The sequence below is a fragment of the Xiphias gladius genome, chromosome 22 (assembly GCF_016859285.1).
Source record: "Xiphias gladius isolate SHS-SW01 ecotype Sanya breed wild chromosome 22, ASM1685928v1, whole genome shotgun sequence".
NCBI lineage: Eukaryota > Metazoa > Chordata > Actinopteri > Istiophoriformes > Xiphiidae > Xiphias > Xiphias gladius.
Genome location: NC_053421.1, coordinates 27777117 through 27791948, shown reverse-complemented (window position 1 = coordinate 27791948; position 14832 = coordinate 27777117). Strand labels below are relative to the sequence as shown.

At 44.2% G+C, this 14832-nt stretch overlaps 1 protein-coding gene across 1 annotated transcript in view; it reads right to left on the bottom strand.

The window, feature by feature from the left end:
* Positions 1–4392: 4392 nt before the first annotated feature.
* bmper (BMP binding endothelial regulator) overlaps positions 4393–14832 on the bottom strand; it is a 31673-nt gene continuing 21233 nt past the window's right edge. The window contains exons 7-16 of the mRNA XM_040118419.1: positions 14321–14420; positions 13227–13336; positions 12868–13002; positions 11738–11842; positions 8803–8848; positions 7901–8070; positions 7196–7397; positions 5932–6274; positions 5274–5404; positions 4393–4574 (exon numbers count right to left, since the gene is read on the bottom strand). Coding sequence (XP_039974353.1) covers positions 4393–4574; positions 5274–5404; positions 5932–6274; positions 7196–7397; positions 7901–8070; positions 8803–8848; positions 11738–11842; positions 12868–13002; positions 13227–13336; positions 14321–14420 — 1524 coding nt within the window. The remainder of the gene's footprint in view (positions 4575–5273; positions 5405–5931; positions 6275–7195; positions 7398–7900; positions 8071–8802; positions 8849–11737; positions 11843–12867; positions 13003–13226; positions 13337–14320; positions 14421–14832) is intronic.

The window sequence follows — 14832 nt, the reverse complement described above, 5'->3', positions numbered from 1 at the left end:
TCATGCCACATTCACCCATTCACACACACACACACACATTCTTATGAAAATTTGAGACCTGAACACTGAAACCCAGAATATATAGGAATAAATCCGGAAAAGGAAAAAAAAAAATTCTCCAAAGAGCTTTATTTTCCTGTTACTTTTGCAAAATTACCACTATTCACTTGAGGTTTGTTGTATCAGTGGAGTCATTTTACTCCAGCAGAGAATATCTTATTTTCTATCCAGACTTTTTTTCGTATACACCGCAGTACCATTCCAGGCCTTACAGCATTTCAGTTTAGAAATGAAGGTGAATGTGTCATTTTCAGAAAATGCCAAAGAGTTGATCTGCCCCTCACGTGTGCAGAGAGCAGGAACGTTAGCAGTGTCGTGTCACTGTAAGTGTCTTGATGTTGCTTTTATCTGAGACTGTTTGTGTTGTGCTTGTGACTAGTGAAGTCAGTGCTTGTTCCCTTTATCCGCCGGAGCCACTGGTGTTGGTGAATATCATTTGGTATTGGTCGTACTGTATATTATTGCTAAAACGGTGCAGCAGCTCGCGGTCAAAAACACGCTAGCGAAGAGTTTCACTACAAAATTCAAAGGCTTGATGTCATGTCAACAGTATAACTTTTGTTTTCCGCCCTGGCCAATGTAAAACTCAAGCGTCAGGCACTGAATCATTATCGATTAGACAACCGGCCTTTTGTTAAGAGGTCAACAAACAAATCTCAAGTTTATTTGTTTTAAATTTGTATGCCGAAGGAGAAGGAGGAGCTTTTAGTCATTACCGGAAAATACAGCCACGTGCCTGGCATCTTAGAAAGATTCAGAAATACCCTTGGTTCTGTAGGAAATCGATGGGAACTCCCCGTCTGAGACTGAACGGCTCTGCTCCAATCGATACAGCTGTCCACGCGGACCGCGTAACAGCTCACTCTTCACATGTGTAACCACTAATGTCTTTTCTGGTTTCAAGTCCACTCCCTCGTATTCCCAGTAGAGCTGACACACTCCACTCTATAGCGAGCTGTAAAATGAAATCTCAGATGGTTACGAATCCTCATTTTGCATCAGTCGCGTAACGGTAACTTTCGCATCTACATTACGAGAAGCTTGGCAGGACTGTGAGCTCAGAGTAATGTACGTGCCGTTGACACTACTATTTTTGTTTGGGGGAACATTTTTTATGGGAACTATACAATGTGTTAGGTTTCAAACTTAAATAAAGTGGCAGGCAGTAAGTATAGTGCCCTCGTTAGGAAATAGGGACTTACGTCAGACACTGCTTCTACGACTGCATTGAATTCCTCGAGTCCCCTGCCCACCCATGATGCCCCCCCACGGGTGTTTTCACTTTTGACGTAATCAGACGTCTTCCCAGGACTGTGGCGTCTAGAGACTGCGCTTAATTGACATCTGCCTCCCTCTCTTGTTCCTGTTAAAGTGGGACAAACTCCGACTGAAACAGGTGACCACGTGCAAAGCCCCGCCCGACCTCAACCAGCGCAGTGGGCTGATCAGGTACACACACGGGCGAGTGAAAACACCTGTGTGTGTATGTGTGTGTGGGGGGGCCTGTAAGTCAAAAACCAGCCGACAGTTTTTAAAATACGGCACAAAATTCCTTTTATTGGCGGCTTAAATCCAAAAATATCTTCATAAATCTCCTAATTCCTGCATCGTTCATTGGGCATCTGCTCCTATAAACTGTATAAACGGAGTACGAAATGTAGCGTTATCCGCTGTCTTTAGACCCTTTTCCCTAAATACTTAAGGATTGGAGAACGTTATCTACATTTTTAAATATTCATTTACGAATATCATGTGACTTTTTAATCAAAATGGTTATACAGATTTTGAAATGAAACTCACATGTCAAATTAGGTTTAACAAATAGAATTATCTGTCATCACACATGTAACTGATGTGTGATGTAACTGGGGTTGTTGGTGTTTTATATCACCGCCGTGCTTCTCAAAAGAAACACAGCGAAGGTCTTTGGATGAAGTTCAGCTTGGCTTCATCGATGCAAAGAACAGAGATGATTGTAAGTTCTAAGATGCCTGAAGACAGTCACTGACGAACCGCACAGCACTAAAAACCGTAACAGCTGTAAGTCAAACATCTTGCCTCTCAGATTACTAGTTACTGTTCGAGTATTTCTTCTTTTATGTGAGAATTGAACTATCAGCCAGATGTCGACGATTAGTTTCTCAACCCACCCGCACCTGACGTCAGAGTGGATGGTGAAATGTTGAATGAGTCGACCGCTGAGGCAGGTGGGCACACAAGTCTAATTTTCCGCTCTGGTATTCCTCACAAAAACTCCTGAAAAACACAGCTCTGTTGTCTAATGGACTCTGTTGTATCTGGTGCTTTAGTTGTCACGTGTTTGTTTTAGTGATACACTTATGTGAAATATGTTTGTACAAATTTGAAGTGTATTAAAAGTGTGAAAATGTATTTAAAATAGTTTCGGCTCTTTATTGTGAGTTTGTCTTTTTTTTCCCCCGATAAATCTGATTACTTTTGTCTCAAGAGGTTAAAGGGGTTACACTATATCTCTGGCGCCCACTAGCACCTTCTCAAAACCGGAACTACGTCGGGATCGGAGAACAGTGTTTGCTCAGTTTGAGCGTCTTGTGTTTTCTTCAGTGCTGAGAGTGAAGACATGATGAAGCAAGTCAAAGAAAGACGAGTCACGTTCTTCTTCTCAGTCGCGCACGACTAACAAAGCCATCTCCACCGCAGACCTTCTGCTCACAGCGTTCGTCGCTCTCTATTGAGGACGCAAACGCGGGGCTTGCAGAAGCTTGCAATGACAGAATGTGAGAGCGATCACTGGGGGGGTATAACAACTGCTGACCATGTACAGTACATCCGTCTAGCGTGTCACGCTATCAACAAGTGAAATCCAGCACTGGACTATAATCAAAACTGGGCTGGCCTCGTTAACCCCTTGTGTCAAATTTGAATCCAGCTTTACTTTGTTTCTCAACTTGGACGACTTCAAAACTGGACTTTCAACCTTTTAGAGCAAAATTCTTTTAACAGTGAAGCTACATTTCCTTTTTAACCCCTTGTCCTTGGTTGCATGCCTCTAAGTTGAGAGCAGTTCAATCGAAGGGTGATTTGCCTCTTTCAGCTTGTTTTATTGAATTATTTTTAGAGACTTGAAAGTGTAAAACATAACTTTGTTAATGAGCGTTACATTGGATCGTTTTTCTTCTGCCTGGGAAATCGTCGTCGTCGTCGTTTTGGGGATTTGTACCAGCAACCTTCGGGTCCGGCGTTCTTCCCCTGCAGTTGTTTAAAGGTTTCAAGACTCTCAAGAGTAAAGACAGAAGTCAAAAATGAACTTCGATAAAAGATTATATTGCTGGTCTTAAATAATTATTGTCAAGTGAAACATATGCTTAAATGAACACCTTCAGTTTGATACTAACCACAACAACCTGTACACTGAGCAAAATACAATACAGTACTTTTTCCCTGCGATGATGCAACAACTGAGTCACATTTGGGCATTTCTCTTCAAACAGTAACACAAAAGTACACTACAAATACATAAATAGCTTTTCTTTCCCTTTAAATCATTTATAACTCAATTATGTTCATGATTCTGGCTCTTGCTACGACATGTCATTTGACTGATAGATAAATTAACAACATCAACAACAAATAATAATAATTAGAATAATTAGAACAATAATAATATAAAAGCTGTCTGTCTTTCATATAAATCTGGCTAGCTTACAGTATGAAATGATGGAATAAAGGATCACAAGGACAGTTTGATTCGATGCGTCAGCGACTTTCTCTGCTTTGAATCTCGCTAATCCAAATGCAGACGCTCAGTTTCCCACTTAACAGTGTTTGTGAGAGAAACTCGGGGCCATGCTGGCTCTAACAGGAGTCCAATGACCCAGATCGTTTCCTGAGGGTCCGTGGCTGCACCTGGAACTTTCCGCAGATAGCGGAGATTGTAAAATCTCCAAACGGGGCCTCTGAGTTTTCTCCATGAGAAAACTTGGGAGCTCTTCCTCTACAAGGCTGAAATTAGCGCCTCCCGTGGTGGTGACTGGTATCTTAACAGTGGATGATATTACAAGAGGCCCAAGTAGAAGTCAGAGGCTGAATGGAGTGGCGAGGGTCGGCCTCCAACCCACAAAGTTTCCCTTCGGTCCACCGCCGTCGTATCACTGCATATCCATGTCTTCCCACTTCCTTGCACTGATATGGACCCTGAGTACCTTGTGGCACCTGATCTGTCGACACCAGACCTTCAATTGTCCTCCCGAATTCTTTTCAGCGAGTCATGCCATTATAATTTTGAAACAAAATGGACCCCCCCACCCCCTTACCTAATCCCCCCCCTCCCCCCTCCCACCCGGGTCACAAGGGTCACCGTCCAGGGCAGGATATGGGTTTGATGCAGCGTCCCTGGAACAGCACCAGGTTGGCGGGACAGTGGCAGCCGGCCACGCAGGGCTTGTAGCACGGTCCAATCTCGTTCCAGTTGTCGCAGGTTTTGGTGCAGCCCGGGCCGCAGGTGTCGTAGACGGCACCGTGTTTACACTGGGTGGCTGATGGGGGGGGGGAGAAATCAGTCATTATAATGTTGATGTGAATCGGTCAGAAATGCATTTGATGGACTTATAATTGTTATAATTCAAGTGATCATGTGACTGAAGCAGCTGACGAATAGTTCATAAAGAAGTTTCTAAACATTATAAGATGTTGACAGTGCAGCATGAAAGACACCTGCAAACATTAATATTAAACCGTAAACACTCGAAGAAATGTTTGAAGTTGATCTGCCGTTACGGAGCTGTGGACCCGGAGGATATAATGTAAGCGAAGGGGAAATTGAAGGCTACCTACCATAGACCCTATTTAACAGTATGCTCCATTTCCTGTTTGTACAATTCTATAGGAGAGGATGTTCACACAGCGCGCAAAGCTAATTTTTTGCAGGAGTTTCAGGAGTGTAAATCCTCCGGTGATAATAGGAGTGTTCCTGGATACATGTCAGACCAGTCTTTGATAGCATTTGCCGAACGGCTGCCATGTTTTTCCAGTTTGAAAATCAAACGCAAACGTCAGTGGCAGCCCCGTTTCATGTTCATGCTTATTACACCAGGGCAAAACTGACCTTAGTTAAACCACAACTGGCAAATCAAAGTGCGTGAGAATAAAACCTATCTGTGGTCTGTAAGAGTAACTTTAAATACACCGGTCTTCGACCTTGAGATCGTGATTGGGTCGCGAGCGCCGTCACTCACCCATGCAGGCTGTGTCGGGCCTCCAGAGGACGGGTACTCCCTCCCTCTCGCAGGCTCGGCTGTAGGCGATGAAGGACTCGCAGTAGCAGTTTTTATGGACCGGACATTCGCACATGTCCGTCACACACGACCTGCAGAGGGCAGGATTTGGTTTAGTTTGGGGTCATCTTTTGGGCAGGAGATGGTTTATATCAAGAGGATCATCCAGAACCATAGATAAATACATGTATGTGCATCTTGACTTTTCCTGGTTTCTGTGTCCAAATTAGTTTACCTGGTTTGAATCGAGACTCCTGCAAAATCCAGATAATATTCACAAGTGGGGTATATTGTATACAGAACACAAAGCAGAGACATGCAACCAGCTGTACTACAGTGAGGTAGAGATAATTTAAAGTGGGTGTTTACTTATGGTCAGTAAACAGTAAAAGCAAGATTTTGAAAATATTAATTTCCTTAAGAGGGTGTATACTTTTGACTAAAAAAGTGTGATTTTTTTTTAGCAGTTTTTTGGACAGGTGTGGGATGTTATGTGATCAGTTGTTATCAAAAGTGTCCGTTCTCGATGTTAACGCCTGGAACAGGGGGGAAAGAGGCCCCGTCAAAGCATTGTTTGGATTTAGGACACGCAGTTCTCGGCCTCTCGCTCCGTCCTCACCTGTAGAACGGGGCGAAGTCAACTACACGGTGGCACTTCTGAAACTCCCACGACTTGATCTTCTGGCACTCCCGGTGAGCGCGTAACTTGACCTTGACGCTGCCAGGACACTGGAAGGACGTTGGCCGGCGAGGCGGAGGCTGCTGCGAGCAAACCTCGTTTCCCTCGACTCGCCACGACTCGGCAAACTCGTCCACGTCGAACTTGAACTGGCCGTCACCCCCCATCGTGTCATCCCGCTTGTGGCCGTTGTAGTTGCCGCAGAGGCCGCAGAGGCGTCCGCGCAGGTGGGGAGCTGCTACAACCTCCACGAAGCTGTCACCGTCCCACGTGATCTCCAGACCTGCGGGTGGAGGTGGACGGAGGGAAACAAAACTTCACATTTAGCTCCTCTACCCAATAAACCAAGCACTAGTGCATTTCATGTGTTTTAAGGGTAAAAAAAAAGCAAAGATCTTGAGCTCAAAGTTTATTCTTGACTGTAGTCACAGTATTGACAAAATATTAACTTAAGGTCCACTTACTAGCTTTTTCCTACGCTTTCAGCCACATGGAACCATTAGTGGACAGACTTTGCTCAATTGTCATGAAATTAATTGAAAAAGGTCGTAAATTGGCCTCGATTAGAGATTATTTTAGTGACCTGTCCACCCATTTTTTAATGACAGCTGTGGTTTGTTGTGGAGTCTAGAGCGTGCCATCTGAATAATTATACACTTTTCCAGAGTTGAAAAAGCAATGACAAATTTATTCATTAGGTTTGCACTCGACTTATGCATGAAATATTACATATATTACAAATATATTATAAATATCACATTAGTATTATTAAGTGCACATTCTAGATTATAATCCATATAAAATTCTCTATAAAAATAAAAAATTACATGAGAGAGGAATCCACTGGCCTGCGACTGTATGGCCTAATGACACTAAAAAGTATCAATTTATTGATTATGAGTAATCACACTGACAGTTTAAATCTTTTTAAATTTAACATCGTTGTGGTTTGCAACTAAACGAAGGTAGTTGTGTGCATCAATGTTTAAAAACGTATACGTGATCAGGAAATTGCATTGAGCACGCGCACGTTTAGAGAAGCTGTCGGTCTCTAATGCTTCATACTAAAGGAAATGAAAAAGGTGACGGAGGGAAAAGGTCCAACTTTGTCCTGCTTCATCTGACGCTGATGAGACGGTTCAGATTTTTATTAAAATCCTCCCTAAAAAAAAAGAAAAGTGTGACCAGAGTGACGCGTGCTGACCTGCTATGGTGGTGAGTTTAAGCAGGTATCCGTCCAGGTCAATGTGCACCCCGGGGCCGTGATAGGGCAGGGCGATGCGGGTGCCATTCCTCCGGACCGTCAGGTGCTGGTGCAGGCTGAGGGTCAGACCTCCCAGCCTCACCTCGACGGACTGGGTCCAGGAGAAGGAGCGAGTCCGCCGGGCGTCATTCTTCACCAGTACCTGGGAGAGAGCGATCGAAATTAAAGGTAAGGTGTTAATGTGATTTAAAGAAAAGTTTGGACGAGTTGAAAGATTTTTCACATGAAGATTTCACAAATAGGTTAGGATTATACAGAAGGATGGTGTTTAGAGAGACTGTCCCATCATATGCAAATTCCTTCCTAAGCAGTGTGTCATACAGTGCTTCAAATGAGTAGTCCAAGTTTTTGTAGAATACACTTGTTTGCTTTCTTTGCAAGTTATTGATTAAGACTGATATCAGTTTCATATCAGTGCATTCACTACCTAAGACTAAAAGCAGGAGGAAACAACAACTCCTGAGCCGTCTTTATTTTTCTTGTATATTTATATCAGTGTCTGCGCTCAGCTACGCTAAATCTATTCAACTGAAATCTATTTTTCCATCCAAGTTTCAGAAACCCAGCAAACAAACTGCCTTCCACAAAGACGGCCTACTCCTTTAAAAGGCTGCAAAACGTCCCACACTTCAACTCCTGTCCTACCGTGAAGCTGGAGTCTGGGCTGTTGATGTTGACGTTGTTTCCCGGGCCTCCGGAGGGGACGCCGCCACAGTCGCGAGTCAGAACGTACTGGCAAGTTCCCTGAAAGTTAAAGGTCCTGCCATCGAAGGTGTTGTAGTGAGGGTCCCCAAACACCGTACATACACCTGGCTCTGCAGAGGGTGGGAGACAAAGACAGAGGCGGATGGAGTAAATGTCGAAATCTGTGGGAAACAGAAGTAAGAATAGATGCCGTTTGAACTTGGATGGCGTCAAATGCCAGTAATGGGACAGACGTAGGTCTCCCTGCCCCAGGGCAGCAAGAAAGGAGACGTGTTGATGCCTGACAGCCAGCGGCAATTAGATCATTTTTGATAAATGGTGAAATATGTGGCACTAATAGGGCCGACTCAGAAGTGGAAATAGCTGTGGTGTGGTAAGACTTCTGTTCTACCAACTAAACTAAACTCTACATTATGAAGAAGGGCGGTTGTAGAGTCTTTGAAGTCCTGAAATGGTACATTTAGAGCCATTTGGGGGATTTTTGCTGCAGGTTGCAGCCAGAAACCAAAGTGAAATGACCTGAGGGCAAACCACAGTCTGGACTGAAGTTCATGGGAAACGTTCGGCCGAAGCTACAGTGGCTGGAGTGAGAGATGTTTTTTCATTGCCTTTAAGGAGGCAACTTTACAGTTTGTGCCCTATTGTGATTGCATTGATACAAATCACTGAGTAGAAATAATCAATCAATTAACAATTTTGCCGCTGCGTCAAAACAAAATCTGAACTACAAGCAGACATTTTAAGACTTTTTAAGGCCTCGAATTCAAGACTTTTCTTTAATTATTAAAGACACGAATACTCCGGAAAAGAGGACGCTGGAGGGTTGAGAAGGACTTACTCACTTTCAGTGCAAACTGGACAGCAGCCGGTTCTGTTCAGGATCTTATTCTGCAAGGGACGAGGCACAGACGCACAGCGTTAGATAACTCTCACGGGGACTAGACAGCTTAAGGGAAGACGACAGAACACCGGGATGCAGTGAGCGATAAGAGAAACAGAAAATCTCTGACAAAACGCAGACCTGATCAGCAGCAACGCAGGCTGACCAAACTGGAGAAACTAAAGAAACCAAAATTTAGAAGAAAAAACAGAAAACTTTTGAAAGTTTGAAAAAATACAGTGTTCAAGGAGCTCAAGAGAAAGAGAGGCCAAGGACAGAGTGAGAGAAACAGGGAAGACAAGTTTATGTGAAGCATACATGAATATTAAGAATATTGAGACGCACACAGATACATCGTCATGGATGGCAGAAAAAATATATCAAGGTCTACTTGAAAGCTAAACCATTCCAGCCACTGGAACAGATTGTAGTGATATGCACTTAATTTCTAAATAAAGTCAACACCTGAAAAGTCTGGTTGATGTCCACCAATGATCAACCAGGCTTTTGGAGACATCCTACAACCAAACATTTACAGTGACATGGATGAAAACACACCCCTTGTCCGCCTTTTCTTGGCTCAGGTACCAGAGGTAACGGCTCTGTTTTCAGGGCAGATGGAAAAGCAGCTTAGTGAAAGATAGAAACGGAGGAAAAGCTCCCCTTTTGACAAGTCCACAGCCAAACCGGGACGACCACAGAGACACCGATACTCCCGCTTCAACCGCTGACCTCTGTCTGTGTAACAGGACCCTCTGTGTGTGTGTATACCTGTGTATATGCGTGTGTGTGTGTGTGTGTGTGTGCGTGTACAGTCTTTTTCGGCTTCAGTCAGAGGTGCAGATCAGAGGACTCTTTCACACACCTACTTTTTGTTGCCTTAGGGAAGCGCTTCATCGGTGCGCACACACACACACACACACACACACACACACACACACACACAGCCGGTCTGTCATCGCCAACAGACGTTCTGCATACACTCAATGCACACTCCAGAGTCCTAACCTCTGCACAAAGGGCACTCTCTCTCTTTGAAGAAGGCTGCCTTTTGACAGACTGAGGACACACAGTCAAAAACACACTCCCTTTCTAACAGACATACGTACACACACAGTGACAGAGATTGGTTTTCAGGGGGCCTAAATATAGGGAACGTCTTCTTTGCCGTCACTCAAATGTCACACAGACAAAAGGCTATTCGGAGACACGCTGTCTCCAAAGGGACACACACACACACACGCTGTCGACCTGCGGCTGACCGCAGGGTGACGCCATGGGAGAGTGTGTGTGCATGAGGGTGAGACAGGCTGCGATGACCTCTGTATGAGAGAGTCACACTCATCATAACTTGGGACAGGTGTGTGACGGGTTCACATCCTGTCTCGGAGACGAAAAAAATGTTCAACCAACACAACAATCTTTCCTTAACCTTAACCAAGTCTTTAGTCGGTCTCTGGTCCGGGACTGGCCTCTTTGTTTTGTCTGCTTTTTTTTCTGTTGCACCTCGACCCCCAGAGACAAAAGACCAAAAAGCCATAAAAGATGAAGAAAACTCCACTGTCTTCATTGATATTTCTATCTAATCTAAAATATATTCAAAGTTTATAGACATTAAAAGCTTAAGGAAATGTAAAGCTTGGTTCTGATCCTGTCTAATTTAATGTGAGTACAAGCTGCTGACTCAGAGCAAAATGTTCCAAAATTTTTCCATGCGCTACCATTTCTTCAGTCCAGCATCATCAATGGCCAAATGGTAAAGTCGCAGCAATTGCACAGACGCTGGTCTAAGGTCTTTGGGGGTCTTTCAGAAAGACGCATTAAAATGACTTAGATTTAAAATCATCGCGACTGATCTAGCAGCTCCAAAAGGTTTTGTCCTGTCGTCGTCCCACTTTTGTCTCACGACACCAACACTAGAACAAACTTTTTTCTAAAAATATGAAATCTGACATAAACAACCACATTTTTAGAAAATACTCTTAAAATGCCACATATATAGGCCACGTATACAATTGGATACACACAGCAGTATGTAATAAGTGAAAGCAGCCCTTGCCACTGGAGACGGGACTCTGCAGACCACCTACGTCACCCTACGCTCGCCTGTTCTGACCACAAACAACAGGTGAGGGCTTGTTGCAACTGCTGGAGGCGCGTGAACTTGGACTAACGCTGACACTGCTTTTGACTGCGTGACCGCCGGTGGCCGGCGGTATGCGAGGAGTCCACCCCATCGTGACCCCATGATGACCCCGGGGCGACCTCCGCGACAGGTGAACGCGGCGCAAACCCTGCTCCTGCCACTAGTTCCCAGGGCGCTAATGCCTCGCTTCAACTGCGTGAAAGAGGGCTAATGTGCTAAAGCGACGCCTTTCCATTGTAGAGGAGAAACCGCACTGTTAAAGAAAAGTCCTGGAAAGGAACTGGTTCAGTGCTGCAATACAGACCAGCAAGACACTGATCACCTGCAGGAAAGTGTATCTATAAATCTATGGTGTCTCCTAATAACAAGAACCAAACTCATCTTTGAAATGCACATGGAAAGGGATAATCATGTATTATATACATATTGATATATACATCTATTTATATGTATAATTTTTTTCTTTAGGTGAATCGGTTGAACCTGAGTGGATCGTTTAAGGCAGCTCTGTCAGCAAATGAGGAGCGTGTGGAGGCGTCGTGCATGTGAAGTGAAAACGACGGAGTTAGTCATGGGCTGTAAAGTGTGAAGCTCGGACTGGACGGACAGTGAAAGGAAAACAAATAGAGAAGAGTGACAGAGACAGAGTTGGTGGCTGTTAGGTTGTCGGTCGAACAGCAACTGAACATCATCACGTAGAACCCGCAGATATATAATAGGCGGGTGATTGGCCGTTGGGCCTGTCACTCACCGAGGGGCAGCTGGTGATTGGTACACACTGTTTGGGCCGACACTCCGTCATTCCTTTAACACAGGCACAGAGAGTGCAGTTAACTGAAGACCACATGTCTCCTTCCTGCCGTAGAGAAGAAACGCAACGCGATCAGAACACATCCGTCCAGACGTAAATATACCCATTCATCGTCCATCCATTCATCCATCCGTCTGTCTGTCTGTCTGTCCATTCTGTATATCCAGTCATCCATCCAACCATCATCCGTCCCGTCCATCCATCTGTCTATCCATCTATCCCATCATCACGCATCCGTCCGTCCTCCCTTCATCCATCTGTCCATCCAGCCATCATCTATTCTCCCATCTGTCTATCTGTACATACTGTGTATCCATCCATCCACTGACTGTCCAACCATCATCCATCCATTCACTCATCCATCATTAATTTATCCATCTGTCCATCAATCACGGATCTACGCATCTGTCCATTCTTCCTTCCATCTGTCCATCATCCATTCATCTGACCATTTTTTCCATCCTGCCATCAATTACTCATCCAACCATCTATCGGTCCATTTCTCCATGATCCATCCAACCACCCATCATCCATCCATCATACATCCGTCTGTCTATCCATCCATGTATCCATCCTTTCAAGCATCTGTCCAGCCATCATACATTCATGCGTCTGTCCATTTTTCCATCCATTTTTTTTATCTGTTCATCCATCCATCTATCAATGCATTCAACCATTTATCCATCTGTCCATCCTCCCATTATCCACACACCATCTGTCCATTCATTCATATGTCTGCCCGTCCTTCATCCATCCATCCATCTCTCCATCATTCATACATGCATCCATCCATCCCTCTATCATCATCCATCCTTTCATCAACTATTCATCCATCCCTCAATCCTTCAGACCACCATCCTGTACATCCATCCATCCATCCATCATCAGTCCATCCACCCATCATCCACCCGTCTCTTTCTATCCATTCATCCTTTCAACCATCTCACCAGGCATCGCCCATTCATGCATGTCCATTCTTCCATCCACTCATTCACCTGTCCATCTGTCACTGAATTCATCCATTCATCCATCCATCCATCCCTCCATCGCCCCTGTATCCTCTCTCTCACCCTGTAGATCTTGTTCCGGACTCTGCAGTACTTCACCTCCTCCACCTTCACGTAGGACAAACACTCCTCACAAAACCGGTCGCCCTGGCAACTCCCCTGCCGTGAGCACCGCCTCTTGCACACCACTGTTGAATCCTGGGAAGAAGAAGCCAATGGCCGTGGATAGGATTCCAAGAAAAAAAGATTCAGGATTTTTTTTTAAATTAATTGAAGCCATGCGATAATATCAACGTCAAAATTCATTCTCATGTTAAATAATTGTGAGTAAATTGCGATGAACACATTTTTGATGAGTTGAACACTATGGGCTGGATTCTCAGTGAATCCAGCTGATATCCGTTTCATATCCGGGCCGGTACCTTGCAGGTGCAGGTGGTGCAGTTGTCGTGGGTGAATTGAGTGCCGTTCTCATAGACCTCACTGTGGAACAGACAGCTTCCTAAAGACAGATCAAACACCTTCCTCTGACCTGGAAGAGGAGGAGGAGGAGAGACGGAGTCAGACGTAAGATGCAGCGAGAGACATTAATACTCAGTTATTTGGTAACATTTACAGGCCTTGTAGATTGCATGAGTTATTTACTCCCAGTTGTGGTTGCAAGTTAATGTGAAGTTAACAGACGGAGGTGAAAAGGGCAGGATGGATGCAACTTTGCTTAGTTTTTAAAGAATGGCTAACTATCTGCAAAGAGTTTGCAGTGCACTGAAATCAGACCCTCATTGCCTCACCGCTATAGGATGACATCGATTTGCTCTCCTGTCCTCCTGTACTTGTTTTTAACATGCTTTGTATATTTTTATCCGTTTCTTGGTTGTCTGGTATGCAACTCTGACCCTGTAAAGATGTGCAATGTAAATCTGGAGATTGCAGTGGGGAGATTTGAGACGGTTGGTTGACTTGATCTACAGTAAATCCCCTCTATATGGCTGAAACGGGACTTTTCAGTGATGTTGAGACGGGCCACTGATAAGACAACGATTCCACGAGGCAAGAACGGCAGGGGAACGACAGTCATGGAGAAAAACAGGGAAACCAGAGGAAAAAAAAGAAGAGCAACGCTACACGGTGAAGACATGGTGATCAGAGGCATTTCAGTGCCTTGTCACGTTAATGTCTTCAAGTGGGAAAAAGCACAGAGATTTCAGAAATACAATCACAATATCCAAAGTCATAATATTCTGAGAGTAAAGTAATTTTACAAGAGCAAAACATAAATAAAAAAAGATATGAGATTCATTTGGAAGTTTACAGGAAAAGATGCAATAGTTTGAGATGAAGCATGAAGCATGATTCGTTTCTCAAAAGTTCAACCTTATTTTCAGATTTTCACTTTGTTTTCTTGAAACATTTGGAAATCTTTCTTAAAATTTGATGGAATTAATTTTCTCCCTAATACTTTGTCGCAAATCTCCAGCTGGGTGACGGGTCAAAAAAGGCGATAATGGGTTTTTACCGAGGCATCTGGGACAGCACTGTCCGGGCGGGGTGTGCGTGAGGTGGGAGGGACAGGAAAGGACAGGACACACTTCTCTCATGCAGAGAGTCCGCCCTCCCTGCAACGACAAAACGCAGTTCAATTACCACGCCATGCTCCTTCATGTAGTTTCTTTTTATCACCTTTACCCTCAGCTTTATGATGCCCTGGGGGAAATCCTTCCTGCATCAAGTGATAAAGAAAACGTCACTACATTCACATTCATGTATATATGGCTGCACGTTTTACAGTATGGTTTCTTACCGAATGTTATGTTTGATTGCCTTGTTAATATTTGGGCCGCCTTACTTCGCATAAATTAACTGAACCTCAAACCACAACCATTCGTTTTTATAAACACTTTTGCAGCCAGCTCACTGCATGACTTCTCTGGTTTATGTGAAAGATTTAGAAAAGCCAAAGAACTGGTTGTATTTCAACTTTAATCAAACTAAACTACCTGGGTGACATGATTAAGTGTGTATTAGTGC